Raw genomic sequence first — 12,853 nt, forward strand, 5'->3', positions numbered from 1 at the left:
GTAAGGTGTTAACTTTGGTCGAAATGGCTTGTCCCTTCTTTCATTGGATTATTTTGATTATCGCTTATCAATACTTATTGAAGACATTCCTATATAAAACCTATCCAAGAAAACTGCCAGGTACATAAAGTACCTTCATGTGAAATTTCATAAAACTCGACCCAGCCATTTCTGAGTCCATAGGAAACAAACTCACACATACAAGGTTCCTTTTAGATAGAGATAGAAGGTATGTAAGTATAGGTTTATATATAAAAGGCAGATTGTGTGCATGTGAGTTCATTCCCTATGAACTCTGAAAAGGCTGGGCTAATTTGTTTTTGGAAATTTCACACAAATGTGCCTTATCTATCTGGCAGTGTTCTTAGATAGACTTCTCCGTAAGTAACAAAAGTTGATAATCAAAAAAGGAACAGTCCGATTTTGATGAAAGTTGAAACTTTGATACAGCCTAAAATCACAAGTGCATTTGAGAAGTTTTATCGCCGCACAAGTAGAAGGGCTTGGCACATAAAATCAACATTTGGTTCTTTGATACGACAGGGGCACATTTGAAATTAATGTTTCTGTTTAGCGCACAGTTGGATCATGATATTTAACTTTTGCATTTTAAACTTTAATTTGAGCTATTATATAAAAATAATTTTATAAAATCAACCAAAGGTTCTGAACAATGTATTGTGCACTAAGTCACTGCAGGGAGACATGAGAAGCTTCCTCCCAGTCCAACAGGGTGAGTCCTCAACTAGAGCAACCAATCAATTGATTTGATTGAAAAATGGACAATTCCACTGATTTCGACAGTAATAATTGTATTGGAAGTGTGGAGCATTTGGTGAGCCTCATTTAATCTCGGGCAATGTTGGGTCTTCCTGCTAGTAGATGTGTGTGTATATATATATATATATATATATATATATATATATATATATATATATATATATATATGCACACACGGGCAATGTTGGGTCTTCCTGCTAGTATATATACATATATGCATACATACCATTAGTTATCATTTCAAAAATCAAAAGCTGGAATTAATTAACACTCAAAAATGTTTATTAGTTTATTTTTTGTTTTTTTTTTAATTAAATAACATAAAGAGTATTTTTATATATACTGGTAACTATTTTAATTTAAAAAAAAATGTATAATGATTGCATAATTGTCTTACCCTCAATATTAAGGCATCTTTTTCTTGAGGTTCTGGATCATAGTCTGTATGCACTCTTGCTTGACCTAAAAACGGCCCAGAGTAAATAGGAACGCCATCAATTGCTGATCCACTGGAAATCTGTGAATTCAGTGTTTGATATTTGCCTAAAAAGAAAAGAAAGAAAAGAAAAAAAAAGAACATAGATGTGTGCAACATTTCCAGGCAGATAAACGCTAAAACGTTACAATTTGATTTGTGATCAAATAGTCTAAAGCTACTCATTACACAAAATAAAGATGATTTCTATTCATCTTCCAAGCGATATGTAATTTATTTACTCAGCTTTTATAATGATACCGATCTCGTAAAAATCTGTCGCCTCTGTCGAAAGTTTTAGGCAGACATACAAACATACATTTAAACAGACAGGTGAGATTTATATTATAGATGAATGGATTGATTGCTTAGTTTAGTGGCATTTTGTGTTTTATTACTGCATCCTGTTACGTTCCATAGCGAGTTCTGCATGACGTATATCAGAATGCACTAAGAATAAAATTGCATGCTTTCACTTTCTTTTTTACTCCAAAGCAAGGCATATCCACACTGAAGCTCAAGGGTCATTCCAATAGGAGTCTAATATTTTTAGAGGGCGATTGTTTATTTTGTTTTACGGCATATGAACACTTTTATTGTAATTTTAGAAGAAAGTTTTCACCCTAATATTCTCATAAACAAAAATGTTTAAAAACTCTCTGAATTAGTGTTTATATAGTGTTTAAATGTTTGATAAACCTATAATAAAGTATTACATGAATATTGTTTTAAAACTTTGAACTTTTTTTCATAATCTACAAAAAAGTACACATAAAGTTGATTAAGCATTAGTTCAAAACGAATTACATTAGCTTAAAAACATAACTTCTAATGCTTTTTGTGTGTGTACATATATATACTAGCAAAAGTACCCGTCGTTGACTGGGTTCAAAAACAGCCTACAGAAAATGGACTCTGATTTATGAAAGTATGATAGGTTATGAAAAGGAAGGGTTGTAAAGAGATAGCTTCGAATTTGGGGGTATCAAAACCAAAGCAAAATATGATGAAAGTAAAAATAAAATAGATAAATCCCATAATTTATATCATACCTGTTCACACTGAAACACTTATCACAATATTCTGTGGATCTATATTAAAAAACCTGTTAAACTTTGTGACATATTTCCATTCTATGGAGGTCAGGCACGAACGAACACCCCATAATTTTATTATACCATATTTCTTCAAACTGAAACATCATTATCAAAGTATACTTACACAGATAGATATGAAAAGTCTTTATTAAAGTTTGTGCCTATTTCCATTCTATGGAGGCCAGGCACGAATGCAGACCCCACAATTTTATTATACCATCCCTATTTAAGTTAAAACATACTTATCAAAGTATTCTTATGTACAGCTATATCAAAAACACTTGTAAACGTTTTTTTTTTTTTTAATTTTTTATTTCCATATTTTGTGGACCAGGCGCGAACGCAGACCCCACAATTTTAATGAATCACTGTTCTGCAGGATCAAACCTACCCATTCCTGTGTCTCGATACATCTTCTATCATTATATGTAATCAGTGTTTGATACATCTTCTATCATTATAGAGTTGATATCTATTCAATGTAGCCGCCTTCAACCTCAATCACTGCCTCGATACAGGTCCAGAATCGGAAGCATGCCTTTTCCACAAACACCGGTGCGAGCTTGGCGAATACTTGGTGGATGGAAGTGATCAAGCTGGCTTTGGTGTTGTAGGAGGTCATGTTGGTGATGCTCTCAACGTATGACCACACAAAGTACTCCAGCGGGTTCAGGTTGGGGTAGGAGGGGTGGGCAGTGAGAGAAGGGTACAAAGTCATAGCACTCCTTCTGAAGCCAAGCCTGGGTCTCTTGTGAGCCAGCGCCAAGTCCTGCTGCCACACTCAGGTTTTGCCAGCGGCCACCTGATTGCACCAGGAAATCACCACACTCTTCAGCACATTCAGGTACACTTTGGTGTCGACTTTCAAGCCAACTTCAAAAATGTGAGGTGGCATGATGTGGCTCTCACTTGAAACCACACCGTGGGCAGAAACTTTATTCTCATCACTCTGGGCACGTCCCTATTTTTCGTGGCAATCCAGCGATGCATTTTGAGGGTGCTGGCAATGGTCCTGTTGTCATAACTTGGATCAGTAGAGAGCATGAGGTGTACAGCGGTGCATTTCCGGTCTCGCTCGTTGAACATTGTGTCACTTTCAGACATGATAGAAGACTCCTGTCGCTCTTGTACACAACAACTGGCCAACTAGTAGATGATCTGCCACAAAAAAAGAAAACCGGTTTTCGTAAAACGGAAATGGAATCATGTCATCTTTTCTAGGGCAATAATTTTATTATTCCACCCTGTATATTCATCATAGTTACTTACTCTCTCATGCAAATACAAAGTAACATACAGTTTCTTCACAAAATGTCATAATTATTCTTGTTCCTATTGACTATAAAGTAATAGAAGCTAGATAAAGATTAAACTTGGTATGATTGGGTATGCCAGTATCGCTCAAAGAGCAGGTAGTTGATTTAAATTAAAATTTACAATAATTAAAACGCTTTTATTTTTTCTTTCTGTTATTGGGCCACACTTTTTCTCCCATTGTATCGGATGGGGTTATTCTCTGATGTCTGAAGTTTGTAATTGAATTCAATGGAATAACAATTGCTTTAGAAAGTCTTTTGCTATTTAGAATGGTTTACAGTGAGAAATTAAAAAAAACAAAACTTCTTACATCTATTGAAAAATTCCTGGTTACCTGGTGTATTTTCATTGATACATTCGCGCATTTCTTTTCCAGCCTAGAATGAAAAATAGAGAAGTTATTAAAAAGATGATTTTTTTCACAGAAAATAATACAATCTTTCAGAGAGAGAGAGAGAGAGAGAGAGGGAGGGAGAGTTGAAATAAAATTAGCACATTATATATATCACTTTCAAGAATTCAAAAGCAACAAAAATTTGGCATACGATCGTTTCAGAGACGATTTAGAATATTTTTTTTTAATTCCAAAATGCCTTTTTCAGTGTCTTTTCAAATCACAAATTGAAGCAAAAAAAAAAAAGAAATTAATAAACATCAAGATTTTACTATTAAAAAAAAAAAAATATATCTAATTATCATATATATAATCCAAACATATAAGGATTTATTTCCTTGTGAAATATCAAAACCAATTGACAAAAAATAATGATAATTAGCATAAAATATAAAATAAACTTAAGTTTTTTTTTATCTGCATTCACAAAAAAAAGCAATAAAACTGAAATAAACAAAGACTAGAATTTTAGTTTTCAATCAAGTAATTTCTTTCACATTCAAAGCACCCATTCGAGCAACTGCGCTCTAAAAAAGAAAAAAAACAATCACATCCCCTTCCCCCTCGCTTCAAGTAGTTTTTAAATTCCGAAGATTAAAACAAAACAAAAAAACTTCCATTTCCTTAAATCTGAGTTCTAATTTTATAGTTTAAGAAAAGAAGAAAAAGTATCACGGACAAAGAAAGTTGGTATGGATGGATACTTCTGTATTTTTTTTTTTTTTTTGTTTTACACAGGAATCACCACTTATCAAGGCCCAGAGGCCACTCGAGGATAAGGGTTAATGGGTATACATTAGTCAATGGGATTATAGCATAGTAAACATAAGTAGTGGAAACTTTGTAAATTGGATTAATTAAGGGGACGGTTCATCAAGAACTTGTTTATGTTGGACTTGAAGATAATCAGATTGTAGTCAGCTGGAAAGCAAGCAAACGGAAGAGTTCCACAGGCGTGCAGTTCTAAGAAAGAAGCTTTGTTCATGGAATCTACGTTTAGAGTTAGAGACGGATAAAGAGTGGGGGAAATTATTAATAGTGCTTTTGGCTAGACAGGTGTTTTTCATGAAAGTTTGGTGAGAGGGGACCATAGATTGGAGCTCAGACGAGCACTTGCCATGGAAATAACGATAAAGCAGAGACAGGCTTGCAACGTCTCTTCTGTGGGAAAGAGGTTGCAGGGAAGAGAAAAGGACATCCCCCACTAAGCTACGAAGTCTATTTTGAACTCTGTCAAGGCAGGATAAGCTGCTTCTAGCATCCAAGTCACTATTTGGTTGCTGCCTTATGAAGACTGAATTAAATACAAAGCCGGTTTTTAATATGGTGGTGAAATCCAGCTTGCTAAAAAGGCACTATGAATTGGGACAAATATAAAACTTGCCTTATTCTAGAAGGATTTCCCCTTTATTTGAGGACAGAACAGACACTATATTCCAGTCACATCCTGACGAGTATTTGCCTTTCAAGTTGAATTTGATCGAAAAACTCATCCATAAAATAATCAGATCGACTGTATGAAATGCCTTTACATGAATATCCAAGTGTTACATATTACATAGCAGTAATATGCTTTTAATTTTTTAAGTGTAGATATAATTTGCCAAATCAATAAGGTTAATAGCTATTAACAGGATGTGATCAGAGATTCACCTCTTACTTCATATTTGAGTAATGGATCGATCTGATTGGTTTATTCAATCATGTGACACAGAAAGGATTTGAAATTGATTAATCAGTGTTGAACTAAACGTAATACAACATTAGAAGAAATGAACATCGTGTAAGTGATGTAGTCAGAAATTGATCATTAGTATTTTCATTTTTTGAATTTTTGAAAAGAGGATTGGTTATTTGGATTCTTGCACTAACGTTCTCATCTGGAGTGTTATTTTCACAATGTTTTGGTTGACATAACCTCCGACCTTCTTCCGGTGTATCTTGTTGAACTTGGGAATCTTTCTGTCAAACGTTGCGGACCCATAACACAGTGGATAAATTACTTGATAAAATTCAGTCGTAAAGTTTCACTCTTCTTGAGGTTGATGGTTCAATCCTCAGTGTAGGTGTCACTTAAAATACAATTGCGAATTGCTTAGGACTTCTACCCAGTCATAGCTGACAGAACGAGAGCATGATACCCCAGTGGATTAAATAAAGGGGTTTGTTTAAAATTCTGTGCAGATTCTGGAATTCCGTAGAAAGATTCCGAATTCAACAGAAACTTTGCAAGAATAACACTCAAGATGAGAACAGTCATTCAAAGAATTAAAATATTTATTTTTCATCTGTGCGTCTCGTCTTGAGGTTAGATGTTTTGTGAATGACTTCCAATTTCTCCAGTCTCTTGCCATTTTGCCTATGCCTTCCGCTTCCACGTCATTAGCAGCTATTCTCATCTATGTCTTAGGTAGCCTATTGCACAACCATGAGCCATCCACATTGACGGGGAACACACTTTGAAGCGTCTCAGATGATTTATGCCAAGCAACATGACCATACTAGCTGAGACACAATTTCTCATAGAAGCCTCTAAAACTGGTAATTTTCCACATCTGATACGCTTCAGCCAGGATGATGACATTTCCTATAAAATTATGATGCAAATCAGTTCAACAGTGGCTTTCTTATTGTCAGGTTGAGGTATGGGTCTGTTCAGTCCTAAGAGATCCACACTCCCAGGCTTTATTAGCTCTCGAAGAAAGTGTTAGGTTTTTTTACTAATTGTTTGAGGTGCCCCTACTAGGGAAAGCAAACGGGGCTGCTCAGCCATTTTTGTAGGTCAGTGTGCTTATCCTTGCGTGCTGGCTTCTCAAAAAACACACTTGACCTTGTGTCTAACATCTTTGAAAGGAGGAAAATAGCGTGTCTTTCGGTTATTGCATGATTACTCTCTATCTGTGCCTAAAACTAAATGAAAATTCCACAAGCAAAGTTCTCTTTCCTAGAACTGCTTGTCTATGGAACACAATACTGCAGAACTGCTTTCCAGCTGACTATAACATGAGTCTTCAAGTCTAATGCAAACAAGGTCTCGTCAAGCCGTCCTCTTAAATAATTAAATTTTGCCTAATTTTCAGCATTACCAATCACCATAGTGTTGTCTCACTGACTACCTGATATTCAGTAATCCTCATCCTTGAGTGGCCTTTAGGCCTTAATACACGGTGACTCCCTCGAAAAAAATAAATGTACAAGAGTATAGATCTGACATGTATTGTATGCTACCTCTCACATAAAATGGGATCCCTATGTTTTGTAAAATTGTCAACAGCTGAAGACTATGTAGCAGATAATTAATTAAAAACTTCATTTATCTAAGGGGCACTTCTGCATTACATGGACGACGCCATTTTTTGGTGCGTTTCATTAAACTGTCGCCAGGTGGGCTTTTATGTCAAAGAACAGGGGAATAAGTGCCACAAAAAAATTTGGTCCCCTGACAAAAGGAGGGTCGACCTGCAAATTCACACTTGTCTGTTCATTTGTTTGTCTGTCTGCACTTTTTCTCTTTGGAATTTTTTGAAATTTTGTACAAACATTAAACATGATATGAGTAAAAAAGTAACAGAACAGATTTTCCAGGAAAACTACAGTTGCCCCCCCCCCTCCCCCTAGGGGTGCCTTTCGGGTTAAAATGGCTAAAATTAACACTTTTGTGCTTATTAAAAAAAATTGTTACCTTGGATTTTTATAAAACTTTCTGAAAAGTTGTAACTAACTCATTTCGATATAATTTTGTTTGTCTATATTTCACAATAACTCTTGGGTGTGCCTGAGAGGCTCTTTTAGGGCTAATAAAAACCCCTCCATTTTGGGAATTATTTTACCATATTTGTCTTAAATTTTCTATGTATGTCTATTTAGCATGATGCTGAACTCAAATTTAAATATGTTAAGACCTTGGGGAGTTTTGGGGCTAAATAGGGGGGAGGGGCAAATGATGGATTTAGTCATTTCTTTTTTTTTTTGCATGGTGCAGAATTCTAATTTACATATGTTAAAGCCTAAAACTGCACCATTTGTTCATTTTCACTGGGGACTTTTGGGGCTAAATGGAGGTGAGGCAAATGCTGAACTTAGTCATTTTTTTTTATGCCTCGTTCACTGTAAACTCACGGGGGACCATGCATGCTTCACTTGTTTACCTGGCAATGCCAGGTATGCACAGCTAGTACATATATGTGCGTGTTTGATCAACACTGCTGGGAGCCATGATTTAATATATTGTCTTGTTTTTAAATCCCCAAAACAGTGTTTCATCGTAGACAACTGATAACATTAGAACTATTGCGACTTTGAGAAAGCAAATTGATGCAGCGATTGCAGGTAAATAGTTTTCCAACGAACGATAAAAAAAATATGTTTTTTTTTATATATAGCTTTAAAGGTTAAAAAAACTTCCAAGACTATATATATCAAATGGTTAGATACGAAACTACCATTATTTTGGAAGGTTACTAAATATGCTGTGTGCTACATAAACCATATTTTCCTGTAACAATGTAAATGACTCCAACCTCAAACGAAAATGTAATCTATAATAGGTAATATAAATTCTACTGTAAAGAAACTTAAACTTGTAAATAGACTTCCTTCCTGAATTTTTTAATTAAATTATTACTATTAGCAATACACATGGACGATAAAATGCTTTGGATAATTATAGATTTCAAGGGGGTTCTACTAAAATTGTCATATTTTAAAAATCAAAGCACTTGAAGTCCTCAAAATACCACCTAAAATGAATATCTTTTCAAATAAATTAATAAATAATAACATACATTATATATTTTTAGAGTTTTAAGCAAATAAAGTGATAAAAATGCTAACATAATAAAACAAAAAAATTTGGTAAAATTTTGTAATGACCCCCCCCCCCCCCGATTTGTAAATGGTCATACCGCGTTTCTCTTAAGAATTTCGCCATGAAATTTGGAAATTAACTAGAAGAGATATCACTTCGGGTTTCCAAAATTCTTTTGACAACTCATTTTTTTTGTTGTGTTAAAAAAAAAAAAAAAAAAGACTTCAACATGATGGGTATGGAAAATTTGGAAAAAAATCTTCTTCATACTTTTCATTATATTTATCCATGAAAAGTAAAGTTGTAACCTGCTTTCTCTTGTAGCAATTTAAAATCATGATACCTGGAAAAAAAAAATCGTTCTATTTTTTAAAAAAAGTATCTAAAAACGACCTGTAGTAGTAGCAGCAGCAGCAGCAGCAATATTATAAGCAATAGCATTGTTGTAAACAAACGTCTTTTTTTTAAATTTTTTTATTCCATAACGAATTAAAAATTTTAAAAATGAAAATATGAATTTAAAAAAATTTCCTTACATATTTAGTTGGAGCTATTTTGTTATCAGAACATAATTAGCTTAATTAGAGCTATTCGGTTATCAAAATATATAATTCAAGCAATCCCAATCAGTTCAGCGTTATTTCTGGTCAAATTTTTAAAATATAGTTGAAAAGACAAGAAAATACGTTTTGTAAATATGTAACTTACATGCACTTTTATTCATTGCATTACTTTTTAACGGTGAATTAAACAGTGTTTTATTTAAAAAAACAAAACAAAAAAAAACGAAAATGTGAAATATGATTTTTTTTTTTTTTTTTTTTTTTGCTTCATGTGTGCGAGCAGTATCTCCCCCTCACCCCCAATATTTTTTCGTCTTTTTTACAATGTTTTTCAGCAGATTATAATCGTATGGACACTAATCTACCCAATTATTATTTAAAAAAAAAAAATGCAAAATCAATATTTAAATATTTGTAGGAGGTGCTCAGTTTCTAGTTAAGTTTTTTATTTACTTGCTCACATGAGGACAGAGTTAGACACAAGGTCAGTTTTTAATGCGAGAAAAATCCAGCTCCCCAAAAAGGGCCAATCTAGATAGAAACAAACATAAAAATTGTCTCAGTCACGAAGGATTTCTCCTTCACTGACAGAGGACAGAAAAGGCGAAGTGTAGCATCAGAATACTACACTGTGATCTTGGCCTGAAGTCCAGGGAGAGAAAAAAAAAAAAAACGTCTTAAACTGGAAAGTTTAACGAAATAATGTGTCACTCAGACAAGAAATGTAATTGAAAATAAAAACCAAATTTATCCAAAATTTGTGAACGATTTGTTAGCTTTAGCAAAAACTGTTTTTTTGATATTTAAATAAGCAGGCAAAAAACGTCACATTTTCTGTTAGTGACGTCACTTGTTTTAAATGAAATTTATTTTTGTCTGTTTGTCATAATCCTGAAGTTTCACACCCCTCATTTAAGGAAGTTTACATATTTAAAAGTAATTTGATGTTCAAAATCTAAGGCATAACATTTTCAAAAGCCAATAATTATGAACCATTAACTGTAAATATGGGTGTGAAACGCCCTCTTAAAAAAAAACAAAAAAACTTCCTTAATCCTACCTCTAACCCTAGGTACGAGTGGCAAGCCTCCTCCTCCTAAAACCTTCTTTAGCCCTAACAATAAAACTAAGTCCAAGTGGCAAACTCCTCTCCAAAACAAAGTTCTTAAGTGTCTATAAAAAAACAAAAAAAAAAAAAACAAAACAGATCCTTCCTTAAAGAAAAGTGCACGATTTATCAGCCATAAAAAATAAATTGGTCAACTGTCCTAAAACGCTAGAATGGTTTCGAAATGGTGAATTATTTTACATTAAATTTATGTGAAACTAACCCCATTCTAAATTCTAAAATTGTTTTTGTTTTGTTTCTATCAAGTCTTCAGGATGTTCACACATACTTTCCCTTTGCTCTATTATTAACCCAAAGTCAGAGTGGCAACCTTCCCACCCTCTCATAATTGCATAAAGACCCTCTTAAATCCACACATCATCGCCTTTAGAAAAACAAAATGGCACACAGGATTTAAAAAAAATGGTTAACTGCCCTAAAACGCTGGAATGGCTCAAAATGGGGAATCATTTTAAATTAAATTCTAAAATATTTGTTTATCTTTCATTAAAGTTTTTCAAAGTGTTCACACGTAATTGTCTACAAAGATAAAATCGTATATTTTGGCGAGGTGGTCAGATGGAGTGGGGGGGGTAATGGAAGGTATTAATCTACAATAATACCAAAAAAATATTGCAATATATTCATTTTTGAACAGTTCTAGATTTCGATTTCAGTTATTTATACATATAATGCATTACAATTCAACTTTGAGTTCTTTAACTTCTTTTCTTATAATGCATACATGGCATTTTTAAGGAATTGCAGCATATTTATGTGCATTTACTGCAGAATATTTGGAAACCATTAATTTTTTGAGATTTTCAGTAGCATATTCTAATTCCTAGCACAAAAATACACTTATATGGTAAATTTCATTGCTTAATTTTTTGTTTTAACAAAGATATTTTTACTGAAAAAGTAGTGCAAAAAATGTGACAAAATGCATATGATCTTAGAGGGAAAAATATCCAAACGTGTGAGGCACAAAAATAGTTATAACTTCCTTAATTTTAATTGGATTTTAAAAGATTCTTTCTTAGTTATCAAGCTCTTTCTATATATACCAATATTGAAATATTTTAAACCATTTCAATTTTTTCATGTGTATTATTATTATATAATTCACACTCAATTATTCGTTTTCACAAATTTAAAGAAAACAAAAACAAAAATATCCAAGGGACGCAATCCACTTTTCCTTTTTTTATATTAATTTCCACTTTTTTATCACTAGCAGCTGAAGTAAACACAAGTTTACTCGGATCACATCAATACGAATATGAATTAAATACAATATTGATCCGAGAATTTTTCGATGAGAGTTTCTCAACCTGAAGAAAAAGAGGAAATGAGTTTCACGATTTTTGGGATCATCTCGTCTTTGTTTGAGAAAAAGAAAACGAAAGTTAAAATGGCAAGAAAAAAAAATTAAAGAAAAAAAAATTTGTAGCTGTTTTTTTTTTTCTGAAAAGGAAAAAAAAAGAAAAGAAAGGAATGAACAATATATTGGTGGCTGTTGCTATCTTGTAAATATATACGTTGAATTATACAGCAAAAATATCTCCTGGTAATAAATAAAGAGAATAGACACGTAAAACAAATAGTAAAAAAAAATAATAAATAAATAAAATAAAATCTGCAACATGGATCAAAATTGTAAGCAACATTATTTAAGGATGATGGACTTTCAAATGTACAAAACAAAACGACTATAAATTCATTAAGATAACATTTAAAGTTTGAGAAAAAAAAAAAAAGTGAATATATGCAAAACAGACTCAATTAAAAAAAGGTGTGAATATACACAACACAGACCCAAAAATTGGGATAAATAAAAAATAAAATTATAAATATATACAGTAGATTCAATTTTTTTAAAAATGTGAATATACACAACACAGACCCGAAAATTGGGGTGGGGTGGGGTGAACATATACAATGCAAATCCGAAAATTTGGGGGGAGAAAAATGTGGATATATACAGTATAGACTGTTTTTAAAAAATGAGAATATATACAGTAAATTCAATTTTTTCAAAATGTGAATATATACAACGCAAATCCAAAAATTTTGAAAAAAAAAATGGAGATGTATACAGTACAAACTCCGTTAAAAAAAAAAAAAACGTGAATATACACAATGCAGGCCAATAATTTGAAATTATAATCCATAAAAATAATATAATGGTCATATCTAAAAAAAAAAACATCAGATAATAGATGTAACAGTTGGGGGGGGGGATGAAGAAAAAAGTGTTTTATATCCAATATTCACTCTCTTATCTCAAACAGTAAAACAGTTCCATTCTT

General features: G+C 32.9%; 1 protein-coding gene across 28 annotated transcripts in view; it reads right to left on the bottom strand.

Moving 5' to 3' along the window:
* LOC145286154 (uncharacterized) overlaps positions 1-12,853 on the bottom strand; it is an 811,438-nt gene that overhangs the window by 43,017 nt on the left and 755,568 nt on the right. For 21 of the 28 annotated variants that reach the window (XM_080134927.1, XM_080134924.1, XM_080134917.1 and 18 more), the window contains 2 exons: positions 3,980-4,046; positions 1,178-1,323 (listed from right to left, as the gene is read on the bottom strand). In XM_080134927.1, the coding sequence (XP_079991053.1) occupies positions 1,178-1,323; positions 3,980-4,046 (213 nt within the window). The remainder of the gene's footprint in view (positions 1-1,177; positions 1,324-3,979; positions 4,047-12,853) is intronic. The other 7 variants (XM_080134928.1, XM_080134910.1, XM_080134925.1 and 4 more) reach the window with 1 other exon arrangement.

The sequence above is a fragment of the Euprymna scolopes genome, chromosome 10 (assembly GCF_053919585.1).
Source record: "Euprymna scolopes isolate OS-2025 chromosome 10, ASM5391958v1, whole genome shotgun sequence".
NCBI lineage: Eukaryota > Metazoa > Mollusca > Cephalopoda > Sepiida > Sepiolidae > Euprymna > Euprymna scolopes.